Here is an 18,644-nt window from a genome sequence, read left to right as displayed (position 1 = left end):
AGTTATAGCTTTTGATGTCAGATTTCCTTGAATAAATGGGGAGTTGCTAAGTATTTTGATACTGCAAGCAACTGCTGCTATTATTTTGAATAAAAAGAAAAAGGAAGAACTGCAAGTTTGTGGAATATTGTTTACTGGGAATCAACACATCTTAATCCAAGTTTTCACAATACTCAAAGCTACATTTAAGTATACAATAGTCTCAATCACAAAAAACAAGCAGAACAATTAAACTACGTAAGGCCTTAAAAGCACAGTGTGTATTCTTGGAATATTATTTTGTTCCCAATTAGGCTACATATAATTAAGTTTATTTTTCATAGTTTTATTCATGTAAAATGCATTCAAGGGAAAGGCAACTTAAGTTTATTTCAATATGAGTTAATAGAAAAAGTCAATATTCTCTTCTTGTCACTTTTCCCACCCCACACAGGCCCAATTAGTAAAATTTCCATACAAGACTCAAAAAACAATAAGCTTGTACACTAAACATCCAAAATTAAACCTGATCAGACAACTGCTAAGTTGTAAACTCCTTATTACAATGTTGGAAAAACTTCAAGGTTCTTCTTAATGACACACTGTGGCTCTAAAAAATCAGTGTTTAAAACTACATGGCTCAAGAAGTCTTCTAGGTTTTAAGTCTGGTTTCAAAGAGGTATTTTGTGGCCTCAGTAGCAATCACGTGAATGATACTTGCATTACAACAATGATAATTTATGGAATAATTTTGGCAAGATTAGGGCTCCTGAGAACATGAGCGGATACATGTTATTATCCTGAAAGCTAAGAGACAATATGAGTACAAAATAACTAAAGGAAAACTAAGCATAAAAGAAATGCAAAATATGGGAAAAGATATCTATTTTGCCCCCCACTCCCTGTAACAGGCATGAGTAATTTCCAGTGACTGTTTATTCTCATTACATACATTAGTATTTGTTCAGATTTCATGGCTATTACATTTTTACATAACAACAGTTTAGAAGTCAATTTTTTAATTACACCTGTGCAATAGAGTAAGTCACAGTACACTCTGAGATGTTTAAAAAATATTTATAAACTTGGTTTTGATATGCTAAAGCACTTGGCAACACTTTTACAGCATTTGGTTTCATATAATTAAATTTTCTTACAGTACTCTTTGTGATTTTTTTCTTTACATCTAAGAGAAAAAACCTCACACAAAGAAATATGAACTGCCAAGTCTGACTGCATGATCATGTAATTCCAGTTTATAATGCTGACATTAAAACCTTCATTAATTATGTTGACAAATCATTACCTGTAGATTTAATGAAGGCAACCAAGATGATTTGAAAACACAACATTCAGGTTTTAAGTTATATATTTATCAAAGTGTGCAGTTCTGCAGTGAAATGAAAAAAACATGTAAATACACAATGAAAGTTACAAGTTCACCAGTTCCTGTGACACAAACTGTTTTAATCTTTCAAGGTACTGTCCATAGAGTTCCACATCATTATGGCCCGCTCCTTCTACCCACAGTGGTTCTACAGGTCTCTGGCAACGCTCAAATAATGCCAGACCATGTGAAAAGTCAATTACTTCATCTTCAGTTCCATGGATTATTAAGACAGGAGATGTTATTTTAGAAATTTTGTCAATGCTGTAAAGAAAAAGATTATATCTATGAAAACAACAGCATAGTTCTGAAATATGACAGGAATTTTCTTCAGTTAAGATCTACTTGTTGTTTTTTTTTTTACAGAAACATATTGCAAACGACTTTGTTCACAGTTATCCAGACTAACAATTCACTGGATAGAACTACTTCTTAAAATTAGGGATTTACATCTTATGTATAGGAAAATAAATTACTTCTTTACAGACATCCACTAAAATAATTAGCGGCCCAAAGTGCCCAGAATTTTTACAAAGTTTTGTAAACTTCTTCAAATCAAATGCTCCTCTTTGATGTTTTTACTAATTTTTCTCCAATTATTTTATTAAACCTTTGAAAAAAATTTCAGAGAATATGTCAGACTACTTGCTTCTCTAGTTGAAAATTTCTGTTATAGAGAAAATGCATGCTGGATAAAAAAAATATCCTACAACTTACTTTGGGAATGCATCAAAGCAGTAGGTCTTCTTTGTGTCAGGAAAAGCTACTCGCATTCCTGAGGTCAGTGGAGAATGAAGAATTACAGCAGCACTTTCATACCTAGCAGCAAGATCCACAGATGGTACTGTTCCTATACTCTGGCCATATATAATCACATTTTCAGGGCGAATTCCATACCTAGAAAATTAGAAATGTTTAAAAAGTGGCATATAAAGTGAAACAGACACAACCTAGAGAGCAAGGCAAAAAAAAGCATGTCTGAAGATGAAAATTTTCAGAAGGGTATCAACTATGAAACAGGAGGTGGTAGAAGAACAAGCAAGTCTGTTCTATGACATTCCTGACTGAAACACACAATTATTTGTTTACTCTCTATTTTCACTAATTTTTTCCCTATGCCTGAATGATATTGAAATAATGATTTAAATTTTCAAACATGGATTTGTGAATGCAATGTGCCTTGTTAAAAGTCTTTATTATTAACTCCAGCGGACCTACAACAGAAAACTGATTAGAGCCTTAATAGCTCTTTGGTTATCATCACATGAAGCATAATCAAGCCTGCAAAAATTTGGTCAGCTTTACTCTTCTGCTACCTCATAAAACCTTCAAGCTGGTAACATTGTTTATAAATTTAGTCAGACTTAAAGCAGGCCCATCCTGACAGTGATCAGTATAATGATATTGATCATTCCATGTAATAGCCAAGAAGATTGTTTTTATCAACTTGTTCTTATCTAATCCACAAGCAAGACAGCCCAACACGGAATACGGAATTGAAGTCAAAGCCTTCCTCCTAGTAAGATGTAATTAACAGAGGCAAACAAAAGAAACATCTAGTTAACACTCATACAAGTAATTTTAATATATTTTTCAGCATTAGTGTGAATACAAAAAGCAATTGCTACCCAAGTTACACAGGAAAAGCCTGTGAAGAGAATGGTAACGAGTCCAAGAACAGTGCCTGCAAAAGATGTGAGCTGCTGATCCACTGCCCTGTACTCCTAACCAGGTACTCTTAGCACAGGTCAGACTGCAGCAGCGTACCTAAACTTGGTAAAGGAAGTACCTTAAATAGGAAGGGATACCACATTGCATTAATACCAAACCCAAGAAAACCTCATACACAAAAAAACCCCAAAACTAACAATAACCACCCTTCCCAAAACCCCACAAAACACACCAAACAAACTCCTCCCCATCACATCTTAAAATGAAGTCCAAAGCCCCCAAACTAAACCAAAAAACCCAAACCAAATGTTCTCATGCATTATTAAAAACTTGTTCAACTTTTTAAGCGAGAGCACATCACTGTGGAACAGCATGAGGTAGGTTTGACTTTGCCAAATTAACTCTAAAAGGAATGAAAATCAAGCGCATGAAAGTGCACCTGTTACCTCGTCTACAATAAAGGCATGCATATTTTCTGTCAACATTATATAACACCTATAGCCAAAAAGAAGTTATCAAATTACTATATTTTGTATATCTCCAGTAAAGTCAGGGGAGAAGAAGTACAAAAGAAATTCACAAGGATCTTACAAACATCAGTAAATAAATGTATGGGTAACCAAACACTAAAATCAGTAAAATCTAAGAGACTAAAAATCAGGAACATTAGGAAAAAAGGTGTTTCATGTGTACCAAAACACTCAAATTACCAACCAACAAAACTCCCCCAAATCCACAAGTACTTCTTAATGAGCCAGAAAAAAATGTCCTCTAAGTTGCATCCATATATAATATACAGTTAATAAAATAACACATATCTAGGAAGATTTCAAGACTGTAGTATTAACTACATGTTACGTACGGTAGCAGAACTCATTAGGCATGCCAATAACTTGTTAAATTTGGTATAAACCCCACTATTTACATCTAACATTGTCTATTTAATATTCATCTGTTTATTTAAATTGGGTTCTGATAAAGTGAAATGTAAAAGGTTTTAAAGTATTAGCCTGACACAGCAATCTTGCTGCATCATGACTACTTAATCACTGTTTCCTAGAAGAGTTTCTAGTCATAATCACATCATGATCAAATTAGGACTTCTAAAACTCTAAGTCTTCATCATCAGCCTGGAACTACTAGCAGGCCCTTCATACCACAACAGTTCTCAAAGAAAAAGCAATTTAAAGCATTAACAAGATTTTCTGAAAATTCCAACACAAAATAAATTAAAGCTTTGAAATAAAAGACCAATCTAAGGTCTCCATTATCTCTGCATCTCTTCTGAAACACCTGAGAACATAGCACCTATCCTTTTACAATTCATCTCCCAATTCACCTCACATTTGTCCACTGCAAAAGTACAGTACAACCTTCTCTCCTTCCAACATAATCTGAACAAAACTTGCATTAATACATTCCATCACTAGTATGGCATGCAATTTGCACAGCACATTATGATAGAACTTTTTTCAAATAATAAACCTGGCCAATTACTACACTTGCATTTCCTTGGATGTTTTACAAGATACAGGCCATTACACAGGAATTTAAAGCACAACTTGAAAACTATATTTTAGAACATATATTCTCCTCTTTTTCATTCTTTCCTCTATTTTTTTTGATCAAATTCCTTCAGCCTGAAGACAGATAAATGATAGCTACAAGAAAATAAACCAAGAAAAGCATTTACAATATCTGGATTAAAATAATCCTTACTCCATCACAGTCAAATACATTGCCGCACAGTGCCCACCAGAAAATACATGTTTTGCAATCTGTAAACTAAAGAAGTCAATAACTCAAAGTGGTGGTTCAAAGTACACTTCTGAATATTCTGGCTTGAATAAGATGAAAACCTAAATAATCAAACCCTGCCTCTCAAATAACAAACTCCAAGCAGCTTGGAAAACAGATTACATCTGCTCATTCCAGTCTTCCCTTTTCTCTTTTTTTTTAGTGGGTGGATCCTGCCTGGGTGCCAGGCACCCACCAAAGCAGCTCTCTCCCACTCTGCTCCATGGCTGGACAGGGGAGAGAAAATTTAATGAACGGCTCATGCGCTGAGATAAGGACTGGGAGAGATTGCTCATCAAATGCCATCATGAGCAAAACCAGCTAGAAGTAGAGGTATTAATTGAATTTATTACTAACAAAATCAGAGCAGGATAATGAGATGTAAAACACACCTTAAAAACACCTTCCCCCCACCCTCTCCTTCCCAGTTCTACTGCCTACCCCAGCAATGCAGGGAGACAGGGAATGGGGGTTATGCTCAGTTCATCACATGTTGTTTCTCTTGCTGCTCAGGGTGAGGAGTCCTTTCCCAGCTCACCATGGCATCCCCCTCACAGGAGGCCGTTCTCCATGAACTTCTCTGATGCGAGTCTGTCCCACAGGCAGCAGTCCCCCTCAAACTGCTGCAGGGTGGGTCACTCTTCCATGGGGTACAGTCCTTCAAGGGCAGGCTGCTCCAGCGTGCACTCCTCTCTCCACAGGTCTCCCATGGGGTCACAGCCTCCCTTCCCTACTCTGGTGTGGGGCTCCTCTGGTGCCTGGAGCACCTCCTGCCCCTGCTTCCCACTGACCCTGGTGCCTGCAGTGCTGTTCCCATCACATGCTCTCCTTTCACTCTTTTCTGGCTGAAATTACAACTGCGCAATGATTTTTGTTTTTCTCTCTTAAATATGGTAATGCCTCTGGGATAATATAATTTCTAATTGGCCAAGCCTTGGCCAGTGGCACAACCATCTCTGGAGCTGACAGAGACTGGCTCTGCCAGAAATGGAGGAAGCCTCTGGCAGCTTCTCACAGAAGGCACCCCTGTAGCCCTGTGCTACCAAAGCCTGGCCATGCAATCCCAACATAACAGGCTTCTGAAATAGAAAAAAGAAAGAACCCAACTGTCCCTCTGTTGCTATCTCTCAAAAGTATCACTTTACAATCTACAACAGAAAAATTATTTAAAAGGTAACTGTTTTTAAGTTTCCTACTCATAAAATTTGTTTACTTCTTTTGGCAGACTCATAGACTGTTAAACTTCATGAAGTTTTGTGCCGAATTATCAGATGACCATACCTGGTCTCCCAAAGGAGGAGTGTCAGATCAAGAGAAAAAGTCACAGTAACATTGTTCTCTTAATCAGTACCTTATAAGTACAGGCCATTCTGAGGAAGTGGAATATGAAATTTACAGAGCCATATGCTTCAAGTAGTGCCTCTGGTTACAAGAGGTCAAAGACATGCTGTAAAGACTGTTGCTATCTTTGAAAGCTCATTACATTGATAATAGGACTAACGTAAACACTGTTGTCCACTCAACTTATCGTAGATAACCTGTGTCAGCATAGACAGACCTTCAGCATGGGGGTGAAGGTAATGAAGGGTGGTTTTAGGTTTGGGGATTATTCTTTTTAAGCCATAATCACCAAAAAGAACCTTGGAAGAAAACCTCAAAAATAGCTATGCACAGATGTACCAATGTGCTGGTTTTGCAGAGAAAGCGCTATTCCTCACGGACCAGATATTCTGGGCAGAATCTGGTACAAAACTTAATAGATATTTTCTGCAGTTTAAAGGCTGACTGCAACATCTTTCTCTTTCCCAGAGCAGCTGAGACTTCAATTCCTTTCAACACCTAATTCATCCTTTATGTTCACACACATAAAGATTACCTGCCTGGAAAGAGATGGAATCTAAAGAGCAGTTTTGACACAGAAGCTGTGTTCACATAAGCTTCTGACATCCTTACAGAGTGTCTAAGCACTCATGAATTCCTGCCTCATCACCACACTAAAGGCACAAGTTGATGTCACTACAAAGCTAAGCTACTGCTGAGCAGAAGAGAACCACTTTCCTATTTGCAGCTTCAGCAATGCATTACCCTTCATTTGGCTTTAACAGTTAATGAAAGGAACTAAATAAATCTTGTCTGGGAGTAGTGGAGCAATTGCCTTAGTGCTCCTTTGTGCTGCCTGTGCTCAGGGACAGGCAGGAAACAGCATGTCACTGTTTGGTGAGGAAGGAGCAAGCCAATAAGGTGTTGTAACTGTCCAAAACTGTTCCAGTGCTCAGAACCAGGGCCCAAGATAACATTAATGAAGCCAGTATTCTTTTTTGTGTCCCTACATATGCTGACCAGATACAGATGGTCACCTTAAAAGAAGCAATCCTAAACACTCTTTTCAGCTTCTGGAAGGAGAAGAACTGCTAAACAGTAATGAAATATTCTTTTTTCATGTGATTTAGCAGAAACTCTTTCACCATTTCCTTGATATTTCTGTCTTTGTAGCAAGACCTTTTCTGCACTTTACTAAACACTTATCTTACTGGTGGTCCACCTTTTCTCTGCCCCTCCCTTCTCTTTTTTCTCTTCATGAATCATAGAACAGTTTAGGTTGAAATGGAATATAGTCCAAACCCTTGCCATAGGGAGGTAATATTTCACTGAATCAAGTTGCTCAAAGTGCTGTCTGACCCTTCCTTAAACGGTTTAATTAGATGTACATCACTTACACTGGATATTAACCTTATTTTAATCACTGGATATTTATCACACTACCATGGTGTGCAATAAGCAAACTACAAAATGCATACCTGGCTGTGGCAAGGCAGGTAGAGTTTTTTTGTTCCTTTAGTTTTCCTTTGTTTATGTTTTTTAACTTCATTTACCTTTAAGAAACAAAAACTAGAAGAAATTACCAAGCTACAGTGTCAGGTTCTTTAAAAATACCTGCCATTTTGATCTGGACATACATAAAGGGGGACAAAGTAATTTATATTTACTTCCGAATTATTGCTCTTAATCTAGAAGACTTGATAGTTTTGCAATAATGAAATAAAGTATCGATAAGATCAAGCTTAGAACAGTACATTTTCCATAGTACCTCTTTAGGCTTACACTAGATGCTCTAGAGAAACTACAGTTTGCAAAGCTATTGCAATACATACATTTAGAAACCTGGGCTAAACAGGTTTCTAAACACAGCCTAAACACACCACTTGGAGCACATGAAACAAGGGGGAACATACTGAGGGAATTTTCAATGCACATTTGGAATCTTTTGTCATCACAGACATAACACATGAGATTACAGCTGCACGTTGCAGAACATGTAGGGCACGAACCTTATCCACACCTGTAACTCTCAATATTTTAGGCCATGAATAAAATTCAGGAGCATACAGCTCTTCCTCAACTGATGTGCACATCCCCCTTCTTGTGCATACAATATTTTACAATGGAAGAAAAAAAAGGAACTATTTTTTTTATGAGAGGCAAACCTATTGTCCACATTGTATCAACAAACTGCATATTTGTGCCTCTCTCATAGTTTGGCCTTTTCTAAACTTTAAAATGCTATCAATACAGTTGTTCTATTGTCAAGATTTCTTTTCCATAATAATTTAGCTACCTTTCCCTATCAATTTAAATAAAACTCCAAAATACACAAAGTTCTAGTACCTCAACTTCTAGCTGAACTCCCCCACTTTTATTTCTGAAAGAAAAAAAAAAAAAAAGTAGTTTGTGAATTGTCAAATGAACACTTTTGGCCAGCATCTGAAGAGACTCAGTATTATTCCTATACCTGGCTGTTTAATTTATGGACATTCTGTCTGCTTTGACATCATCTGATGGTGAGATTTACCCTTCAATTTTCCAATTATTATGCAGTCCATGACAAGCAACAATGAAGGGGCTGTTTTGCTTCCTACAGGTAAATCTGGTCATGAGGCAACTCTGGCACATCTTCAGAGGTTTCTGAATGAGTGCCACTTGCCCTGCATTTGCCTGGGGCTGGATAAACCTTTCCACCTTTGCTAGGGTGTCATCAAAGGCCTTCAGAGACCAGAACAGCAGAAAATAGGCGTATCCCAAAATTACTCCTGGCATTTCAACACTTGGTAGTTATGACAGCTGGAAAAAGAATGTCCTTACTTGCAGCTTTTATATAGTCCCATGCACATGAATATGCAACAACGTACAACTTTTCCAAAATTGATGAAGGCAGTGAATCACACCACCTTCTTTCATGGCCATCATCCACATAGGTAGTTACTGCTTCCTATTAACATCTTCAAAGGAGATAAATAATAGGGACACAATTCAGCATCTACATCTGCTGTTTACCTGTTCTGATAGGCTCCCAAACTAGTTTTATGTATTCACTTTCATGAATATTAATATTCACAGCAAAATCTCATCACCACACCCAGTACAAATTCCAGATTATTTCACCCCAGGTGTCCAGTCCCCACTGGACAGCTGTGCTGATTTGAAGGTAAGTGGATTGCCTTCCCAAGACATAAAACTTAAGATTCGTATCTTAAGTTTTATCACTAGTATCTTAACTAAAGACTAGCAAGTTTTTACCACAAGCGGTTTTGTTGACTATAGAATTAAGTCTGCATCAGCACTTCAATTACCCCAGAAACACCTTTTAGTGCTGGGTTCTGAGATTTCATTTTTCAGAACAGGGAGTGCAGGGGGCTACGGCTGCGGTCAATCTCTGAAGGTAACGTCTCCCTCCTTTTCTTCATCATGTCACAAACTGCGAGGCAGAGTTTAAAACTCTCGGGTCCCTTTCTTATCTCATCAACAAGAATTTCCAAGGAGTTACAGCTATACTCACATTTATCCTGCAAACAATCCATTCAATCACACTGTTTTTGCAGAATTAGTTATAAATGTTAAAGATGGTACCAATGAGAAACGGACTGAACAATCTATGAAAGGGAATCAAAGCTGCAGCAAATGCTCAAAGGCTCCAATCTGGTCCAGATATACATTGAGTATTTTAATACAGCTGAGCATTGTCTCAGGGCTCAAAAGAATACCACAGCTGGATAACCAAACTGTGGTCCAGTATATCCAGAGTTAAGTGCAGAACTTCCCCCTGACACATCCAGCATTCAGATACAAGGTTGAGACCAGGTCAGTCAATTGGCAAGCTGTTCTAAATACAGCTTTCTGTACAGATGTAACTGGTAATGCCAGCCTCTTTTTCAGCAATAGACCAAATTCAGTTCATATGTGTAAAATTCACAAGTTGGACAGACCAATGTAAACTTTATACACAACTACCTAATTTCTGCAGGAGATGAAATAATAATTAAAAAAAGGCAGACAAAAAAAAAAGGGATTGAGGTGAGGTGGTGAGGTCATTCTTGAATCTTATATAAATAAAATATATTTATATCTTGAAGATATAAATATATTTTATAAGATATATTTAGAGGTCTCCCCAACAATGTCTGCTGACGAATGAGAACACCTATATGGGACATTACAGTCACAGAATAGTTTGGGTAAGGGACCTTTAAAGACCCTGTAATTCCACCATCCCTGCCACAGGCAGGGATATTTTCCACTAGACTAATCTGCTGAAAGTTCCGTTCAACCTGGCCTTGAACACTTCCTGGGAAGGGGAAGTTGCCCACATTTTCTCTGGACAGCCAGTTCTTCTCATGGCAACTTCTCTGGGCAACCTGTTCCAGAGCTTTAGCACCCTCACAGAAAAGAATTTATTTCTTATATCTAATCTCAATCTACCCTCATTCAGTTTAAAGCCATTAGCCTGTGTCCTATAAATTATGAACAATCTTATTTGTTTAGAGAAAGTACACTTCATTGCTTAAGAACAGTGGTGAGAATTCAAATTGCAATCACATTTCCTTGCAGATTTTATATTCAGGCATTCATTATGAGGAAGAAGAAACAATAATTACAAATTAGTTTATAAAACAGAGCCTGTAAAAGGACATGAAGTATTATGTTTCACCATCTAGTTCTCTTCCATTTCCTGTTACATTTAAGTAGTTCACACTGTCTTCCAAATTGTTCAGAAACCACATCACATTTTTGGTAAATGTTACTGAGTATTTCACTGAGTAGCTAATGTCCAGATCACCTACCAGCTACAAACCATAGTCAACAGTGCACCTAATGCAGCTCTGGGCTTATGGAACAGCCATATCTCAACTTTCCACTGTAATAAAAATCAACACCAAAATCCAATCTAGCAACCTAATATGCATGTCTTTTGAATAGCTGATGCCAAAAACCTGTCCCCTGTGGCTGAATGAAGTTTATGATAATACGCTTTTCCCCTATTTAATACATGGATAACATATGCTTCTTTGAAAAGAAATATCATACTGTTGTTGTAATGTAAAAGGAGTGCAAGACTAAATGTGCATTTAAAGCACTGAAGAGGGGTAATCTGCCCATTAATACTACATTGATGAAGTTCTAAACTCACTGTGACAATTACGAGGATCCAGGATTTAAAGCCCACATGGCCTTACGCTAAGTCATATTCCTGATACTATAATTATTAAATAGGATGCTCAAGTTGAAATGACTGAGCCATAACAACACTTCAGATTTTTATACCTTTTTGGTGTAAAATATACAAGTGTTCTGAGATTTTCTGATGAGCTGTTATGATTGAATACTATTTTTAAAATAGTTTTTATAGTCTGGGTATTTGTAACATAAGAAGAATATTGAGCTAAATGGAAAAAAATTATGGCGAAAATTGTTCTCAGAGAAGCTGCACTTATTTGGTGCAGGATTCTCTAGGATTCTCACCTATATTAGTGAATGCATTCACAGTCTTTCATCTTGCTATTTTATGTCCCACAAAACCAGAGGCTTAGAACACAGAAATTGCTGAAATAACATCTTTCCTTAGCATTTTTTCTTGTCCATTTTATTCCGCTTGGGTTAACACCACTGCTCCAAATTCCTCTTTTTTTGTTCCCACCATAACGTATTTACACAGATCCATTACAAACTCTCCCACACATTATATTTTGTGATGACAGCTTTCTATATAAAGCAACAAGATGTTTTCTCCCTTTGGAAATGCTGTAGCTGCTCCTCAGAATTCTGAAACAAAGGTGATCTCAACACCATACAGAAATAAGAGTCACCAAGTTCTCCTGCACCAGCTTTTACTCTGCCCCTTCATAAAAAAAAAAAGTAGGTGATGCAAATTATCTCAAGAAACATCCTGCATCTTCTCACATTTACATCACAACAGTGGTTAATTACTGGGTATCAATTATTATAGATTCATCCCAACTTTTTAATTTTTGCAGCTGAGAAGATTCCAAACTATGACAATAAGGAAGATCCTGTAATTGTTATTAAATGTAATTCCATTTCAATTTTTCTAGTCCATAAGTAATAGGCACTGATCCTGCTTAATTCTGACAATGCCTTCAGCACCAGGCACCACCAGTCAGCCTGGATATGAATCCACTAATTCTAAATCACAGCATTGCTGTTTCAACTACTGATGCATGTGAAATAAAACCATTTGACAAGAATGCTGTAAAAGGAAAATAGCAACTAATATCTTACCTTGTTCTAAGAGCCACCCAAGCAGCATCAATGTCAGCATAGAGATTCTTCTCTGTAGGCTTCCCAGAACTTGCACCATATCCAGAATAATCATAAGAGAATATGTTGCAATTAATCCGTGAACCCAGTCCTATATAAAAGCTGCTCATCTGACCCAAGTCAACAGCATTTCCATGTGAGAAGAGCAAAGTGTACTTGGCGTTAGGTGAGCAACGCACGAACATACACGCAATCCTGTTGCCTTTACACGTTCTAGTCATGAAGCACTCAATGGCATCTTTTTCTCTAGAAGAATATTGCCAGTCTGCTCGCTCTGAGAGATGCAAAGTCCAGCGACTGCCACTCTCATCACACATCAGTGTGTATGTGGGATCAGGAGGTAAGAATGCCAGCTTAGAGGCAATTTTCCCTGGGCATGGTGGACAACAGAACAGGCAACACAGTTCACTAAAGGAAAGATTATTCATCTTCTAGTCTGAAATGGGAAGAGAAAATAGAATCAGTTTCCAGGTATAATCTGACATTAAAAAAACGCAACTTACAAAAGAAAAAGTGAACATAACATCTCTAGAAAATAATGCATAACTTCTGAACATTTAACAAAACAAATACTTAAATACATATACATATATTTCCATGTAATATTTAATTTTGTATTATTAATTGCTTCACAATAAGTATATTATCAAAGAGGAGTGATAACTCTAAAGCCCTGCCAGATATCAAAAGTAAAACATGATTATCCAGGGAAAGAACAAGCATGAATTTTGGAGTTTCTTCAGAGGAAATTAAATTCCTCATCTCAAGACATTAAGAAAAGTTTTCTTCCCATTGACAAATACATATGTGATAAAGAACAATTAAAATATGTTGTAGAGTTGCAGCATACTAAGGTTTGCAGCTAAAAATCACTACAGCATCTCCTAAATACCAAGCATGTATATTGCAATCACAAGGTATGGGCTCCTGCAAGCACTATCAGAAGTATGAAGGGTGCACGAAGGTCAAAACTTGGAAGACAAAACAAGATGATGCTTCTGGATTAGCAAACATTCTAGAGCTTTGGTACATGAAAATGTAGCCATAAACTTATCTTCACTCCTCATACTTGCTGACACAAGTGTTTTGAAAACCTTTAAAGAAGTTCTTAGCTGTAAGAACAATACAGCTCTTAGCTCTATTGCCCACAGGAATTGGGATTGTATAATGACACAATTAGGGGTTTTTTTCGTGCTTTAAGAGAGACATCCCAAACTAAACCACAGATATTTGTTAAAACAATATAATCTATAGCACCAATTCAAAGCATTGGTTTTCACAGTGGTGGGGGGGAGAAAAAAAATCAACACACCTACACCTAAAGCAAGATAGGTAAAGATACAGCTGCCCTTAAAATAGCTATTGTGTCCTCTTAATTGAGAGCAGTGAGAAGGGAGTGGGGGAAAATCCATTGTTGCAGCAGTATTTTTTCTCAGAGATAAGAAGAGCAATGAAATTTAACTGGAAACCAGGACACCAAAGATAAGCATTTACTCTACTTTCCTTGTGTTAAGGCATCTGACATTTCATTCTAACTTAACTTTTTCATACCAAATCTATCTACAGGTCTCAAGTTCACCTCCCGATGGCTCCCTGTGAACATAAACATTTACAGTTTCACATACTGACTTTGACTCAAGCTACAAAACAAGCAGATTTCATTTGTCTACAGTACCATGCTGTTCCAGAAGTATTTGGGTCATCCAACAATAAAATCTTACTGCTAACTATGACACCTAACAATATTTAGATATTTCAAATTTTGTCCTTAAATTTGTACAGAAACATAGCTTTCATGTGTAAATTTATTTTTACAAAAGCTTCAAGGACAGTGCTGCAAAAACACTTTAACATGTATCACAGAACAACTCTCTGTATTTTTGGATGTGTGAATGGTCTCTTCCTGGTGGTACAGTATGAAAGCATACTGCAAACAGTGTTACATGGAGCATGCTTTTAGAGCAGCAAAAACAGGCACAGTGAGACAGTCTGCCGAACATACGAGCATTCGTGGAATACCACAAAAAAAGAAGCTGCCACAGCTAAGGTTTTTCACCCCATGTCTCTAGTTTTCTTCAAAACAGAGGGTAACCACACAAGCTTAGACATGGGAGATCAACACTTCCAATTTAGAGGATATGGCAGGAAGTACTGATCAGCTCCCATAAGAAGGCAGATAGGCTCTTAAAGAAGATCCTGGATAAAAGACCATATTCCTACCAGCTGAAGTAACAATAATATTGTGTTTCAGCACAATTAGTCACTCAAATTTGGAATAACTCATCCTGTCAGATGAGTTTACATGAACATTAAATTTCAGTTATACCCACAAGTCAGGATAAGTGGAAGGAGTCTATGGAGAAAATTTAACTATTAGCAAAAGGTTTAGATTGTCTTATGCAAAGTAAAAATCCTATTGTTTTGGGGGGTGGTGGTGTGTATTTGTTCCTTCTTCACTTCTCTTGTAATTATGAGCATCAAAGAAGCAACTTCTTTCACCTCTGCTTAATGAGTTAATTTTCACAGTCCAGTCTCAACATGCTTTTTCCCAAGTACTTATGACAGAGTACTCAAAATCACTTCTATTTCTATCAGAAACTATTAAATGGATCTGCTCCGAGTGAGTTTTCCTATCTTTACAGAAATGCTGAAGGTGAAGTTAGATATTATACCTTATTCTAAGGGGGTGATTATTATTTTTTTGTGAAAAATTTAAAAGAACTTGTACCTCCAAAAGTAAGATCTAAATAGTTTGTTTTGCCCAGGAACAGCACATTACACTCTATATCAGCATATAATGAGAACTACAGAATTTCTTATTTCTTCCAAATCCACTTGTCAGAAAGAATTAGAACAGGAGTTTACATTACTTGTAAGTATAAACAGCCCAGCAACACTACAAATATGATCTCACCCAGAAAATATTTGCTATTTACCAAAGTAATTTCAGAAGACTGGAAACTGGCCTGCATGATTCACATACAGGGCAGTACTGCAGTAAACCACAGGGAATTAGTGGTGGTACTGTCCCCCAAGACAGCTTAAATGTGCTAAAAATGGGCTGCCAGATATGGCAAATGACATGCTGAAGACAGCAGATGAAGTATTATTCCTCCCTTGTGCTAGACTAATGCAGGCTTTATGTATTGATCTTTTAATCCAATGGAAAATATGCCTACTGAAAAAAAATTCTGATTCTAGAGTTATTCTCTAACTAAATAATGGCTAATAATAACTCTTTTCTTTAAAACAAACACATGCTACTTTCTTCACTCAGAAGACCCAAGACAACCAGCAGGTCACTAACTGAACCAATTCAATACAAAACACCTATTGAATTTCTACAGGAGAATAGCTCCAACTAAATGCAAACAATGTTTCTATTATACTGGAACTGGTTTGTCTTTTACTGTGATGGATTGTGTTCACATGAGAGTGTGAATAAGCTGGATGTGTGTCTATCTGGATTCTTAGCGAAGCTGAGGCAAAACCAACTCTGACTAGATTACTTTAAGCATATGGTTCCACAAGTACACATGAGTAACTTTAATGGGACTCATTTGACTAAGATATGTTGTGAATACCTGAGGTACAGTCTAACACCTTCTGAGTATGTATGATGTAAATCTCTGCGCTCATTACAGCACCATCAGATTCTGAGATCAACACATCCCAACAATACAACCATCTCACCTTCTACTTGACATTTCAGTAGTAATAAAAATGCTGGTGCTGTTCTGCAAACACAATTCCTACAGGTGGTAAAACACACTAACAACAAAAAGAATAGAATAAAGAAACATACATCCCCTTTAAAATTATACTGCATTTTTCATAGTAATTAAGTATAAAAATTCTGTGGAAGAAATAGCAGAAAACTCTTCTATTGCAGCAGTAGAGGCTAAGAAACAAAACAGATCCAAACCATACTACTTACCCCTTCTGGGATAGCTTTTATAAGGAAAGCAAGAACATTTTATCAATTTTATCTCTTTAACTCTTATGAATAAAGACCTAACATATAAAATTACAAATGTAAAACTGCCCACAGGCAGTGATTTAAATTCATTCTGTGGCAATTAGCCTTTTCATAAAGGCTGACAGAAGGCGGAAAATGTCTATTTAATCTTAAAGAACACCTCAAGGATTTATCTCATGCTTCCTAGGATAACACAAATGTAATTTTTTTCACATAAGTAATTATTCCGGTCCCCCTATCTCTGTACATAATAACAAGTGGAACCTATTATTCACATCTTTGAATACTTCACTATGTATTACTCTCAAAACCAGCCCAACCTTGCAAATACTTATCTAGAAATCTTATATCTACATTAAATATAAATTATTCTAATTGTTTATTTAAATTAAATTGTCTATTTCATGGGAACTATTCACAAGAACAAAGTCAAACGCATAAATACAGTTGCTGGTTTAAGTGTTGTTCAAATCATAATGGGCAAGATATTAAAATTGTTGGGGTTTTTTTTTTTTGGTTGCTATTTGTGTGTATTTTGGTTGTGGGTTTGTTGTTTGATTAGAGGTTTTTTTCATCTTTACTTTTCATTATCTACTGCTGAAACAAGAAATTCTAAAGCATTTTTCCTCTCACTTTCATTGAGCACAATACAATGAGAACTTGAGTTCAACCCACTACTGAAGTGCCAATAATTATTTCAACACCTGTGTAATATTAAAAATGGAACAGAATGATATGAACATCCTTTAACTAGCCCAACAGTTAAAGCAACAAAATGTTCAGAGAAAAAGAAATCATTAGTGTCTGATTAAGTACTGCAGAAAAGGATTAAGAGAATATTAAGAAAGAATATGCAGTAAATCCAGAAAACAACACAAAGGAAGTACATTCAATTATGAAAAAGCTATATTAAGAAATACTGTGAAGTAAATATTTAAGATAGTTTTCAAAGGACAAAGTAGGCTACATGAAAACAGAGATGCCTGATGAAATCCAAACTTTTACTTTGGTTCATTTGATTCTAAACAAATAAACACCCCTTCTAGTCTTACAAATTCTAGCTATTTTAACTCGTATATAGCGACATTATTTATCCTCTGCTGGTCACTGTATATATCAAAATCTAACGGCATAGCTGAAAAAAGAAAGGAAACATTAACAGGAAACTTTAACTGAAAACTCCACACATTCTTTATCAACCGAAGAACAAACGAAACCTCTAAAGGTTCCCGATAGACAAATGCGGGATTAAGCCGATTACATAATGCCTTCCATGCTCCAAGCAAGACTCTGCCCCGGCGCTGCCCGGCGTCCCAGCGCAGGCCGGCCGGCCACCGACACGGAGCTCCGCCCTAGCACCGCTCGGCGTTCAGGTGCTTCTACTCCGATTTCCGCAGCCATGAACTTTCCTAGTTAATTACTGACCAAATACTTTAAATTTTTATATAATACTTGGGAGTAATGTTGAGGCCAGCGTCACTCCCACCCTCAACAGCAGAAGCTAAAGGAATAAATTTAACCAGGCTGGCGGGAACTAAATTGCCTCCTCCGGTGTCCGCATCTGAAAGGGTTCCGCCGAAGCCCTCAGCAGCGTCTCAAAGGCACTGTCTGGAGCCGCGAAAAGCCAGACTTTAACACGCGTGTCACAAGTCAGTGCGCCCGTTTCCAACAAAGGAGTCCAGGGCAAAACCACGGAAACGGGAGCACCGGACAGCTCGCCCACATCACCCGGGCACCGCGGGGCAGGCGACACTCCCAGAGACCGCCGAGCCCAGCGACACAGGGACGCGGGCAGGGGGCTGGCGGGGCCGGCAGCTCCCCGCCCGGGTCGTGCCGCAGACCGAAGCCTCTCTGAGGGAACGCGGCGGCTGCCGCGGGCCTTCCCGCTCGCCCCGGGGGCCGCTACACGCCTGCGCCAGGCGGCGAGGACGGGCCGCGGGTCCGAGCGGGGCAAGAGACACGGACGGACCCGCGAGCAGGAAACAACTCGCCCACACACCGCGGCAGCGGATCACCCGCACACGGTCCATCCCCGCGACGCCGGGGGAGGACGGCCCCTACCTGCACCTGGCGCTCGGGTCGGCGGAGTCTGGGGGCGCCAGCTGTGCTGAGTAACGGCACGGCGGGAGGCGGCCGTCAGCGCCCGGCCCCGGCCGGAGAACGCGCGGCCCTGGCAGCGCCGATCCCGCCCCGCGCAGCCTCCGGAGCGGCGCCCGCCCG

The 18,644-nt window shown here is 38.2% G+C and overlaps 1 protein-coding gene across 2 annotated transcripts; it reads right to left on the bottom strand.

Moving 5' to 3' along the window:
* Window positions 1–116: 116 nt before the first annotated feature.
* Window positions 117–18,638, bottom strand: ABHD17B (abhydrolase domain containing 17B, depalmitoylase). Of its 2 annotated transcripts, none has more exons than XM_039719151.1 (4): window positions 18,486–18,638; window positions 12,407–12,881; window positions 2,084–2,263; window positions 117–1,630 (listed from the first exon to the last, which is right to left on the bottom strand). In XM_039719151.1, exons 2-4 carry the CDS (start codon window positions 12,871–12,873, stop codon window positions 1,411–1,413), a joined length of 867 nt encoding a protein of 288 aa, XP_039575085.1. In that variant the 5' UTR covers window positions 12,874–12,881; window positions 18,486–18,638; the 3' UTR covers window positions 117–1,410. The 2 variants fall into 2 exon arrangements, with proteins under 2 accessions (XP_039575085.1, XP_039575095.1); XM_039719161.1 differs by lacking the exon at window positions 18,486–18,638 and adding an exon at window positions 17,877–18,015 and having other exon boundaries at window positions 1,043–1,630.
* Between the last annotated feature and the right edge of the window lie 6 nt (window positions 18,639–18,644).

Source organism: Passer montanus, unplaced genomic scaffold, assembly GCF_014805655.1.
Source record: "Passer montanus isolate IOZ18808 unplaced genomic scaffold, ASM1480565v1 scaffold105, whole genome shotgun sequence".
NCBI lineage: Eukaryota > Metazoa > Chordata > Aves > Passeriformes > Passeridae > Passer > Passer montanus.
Note: the sequence above shows the minus strand (reverse complement) of the source record. Positions and strands in the feature narration are given on the sequence as shown.

Coding starts and splice junctions, on each gene's coding strand:
- ABHD17B (XM_039719151.1), bottom strand. CDS start 12,873: ATGAATAATCTTTCCTTTAGTGAACTGTGTTGCCTGTTCTGTTGTCCA. Junction 2,264..12,406: donor TGGGTGGCTCTTAGAACAAG/GTAAGATATTAG, acceptor CTAATTTTCTAG/GTATGGAATTCGCCCTGAAA. Junction 1,631..2,083: donor TGCTTTGATGCATTCCCAAA/GTAAGTTGTAGG, acceptor TTTTCTTTACAG/CATTGACAAAATTTCTAAAA.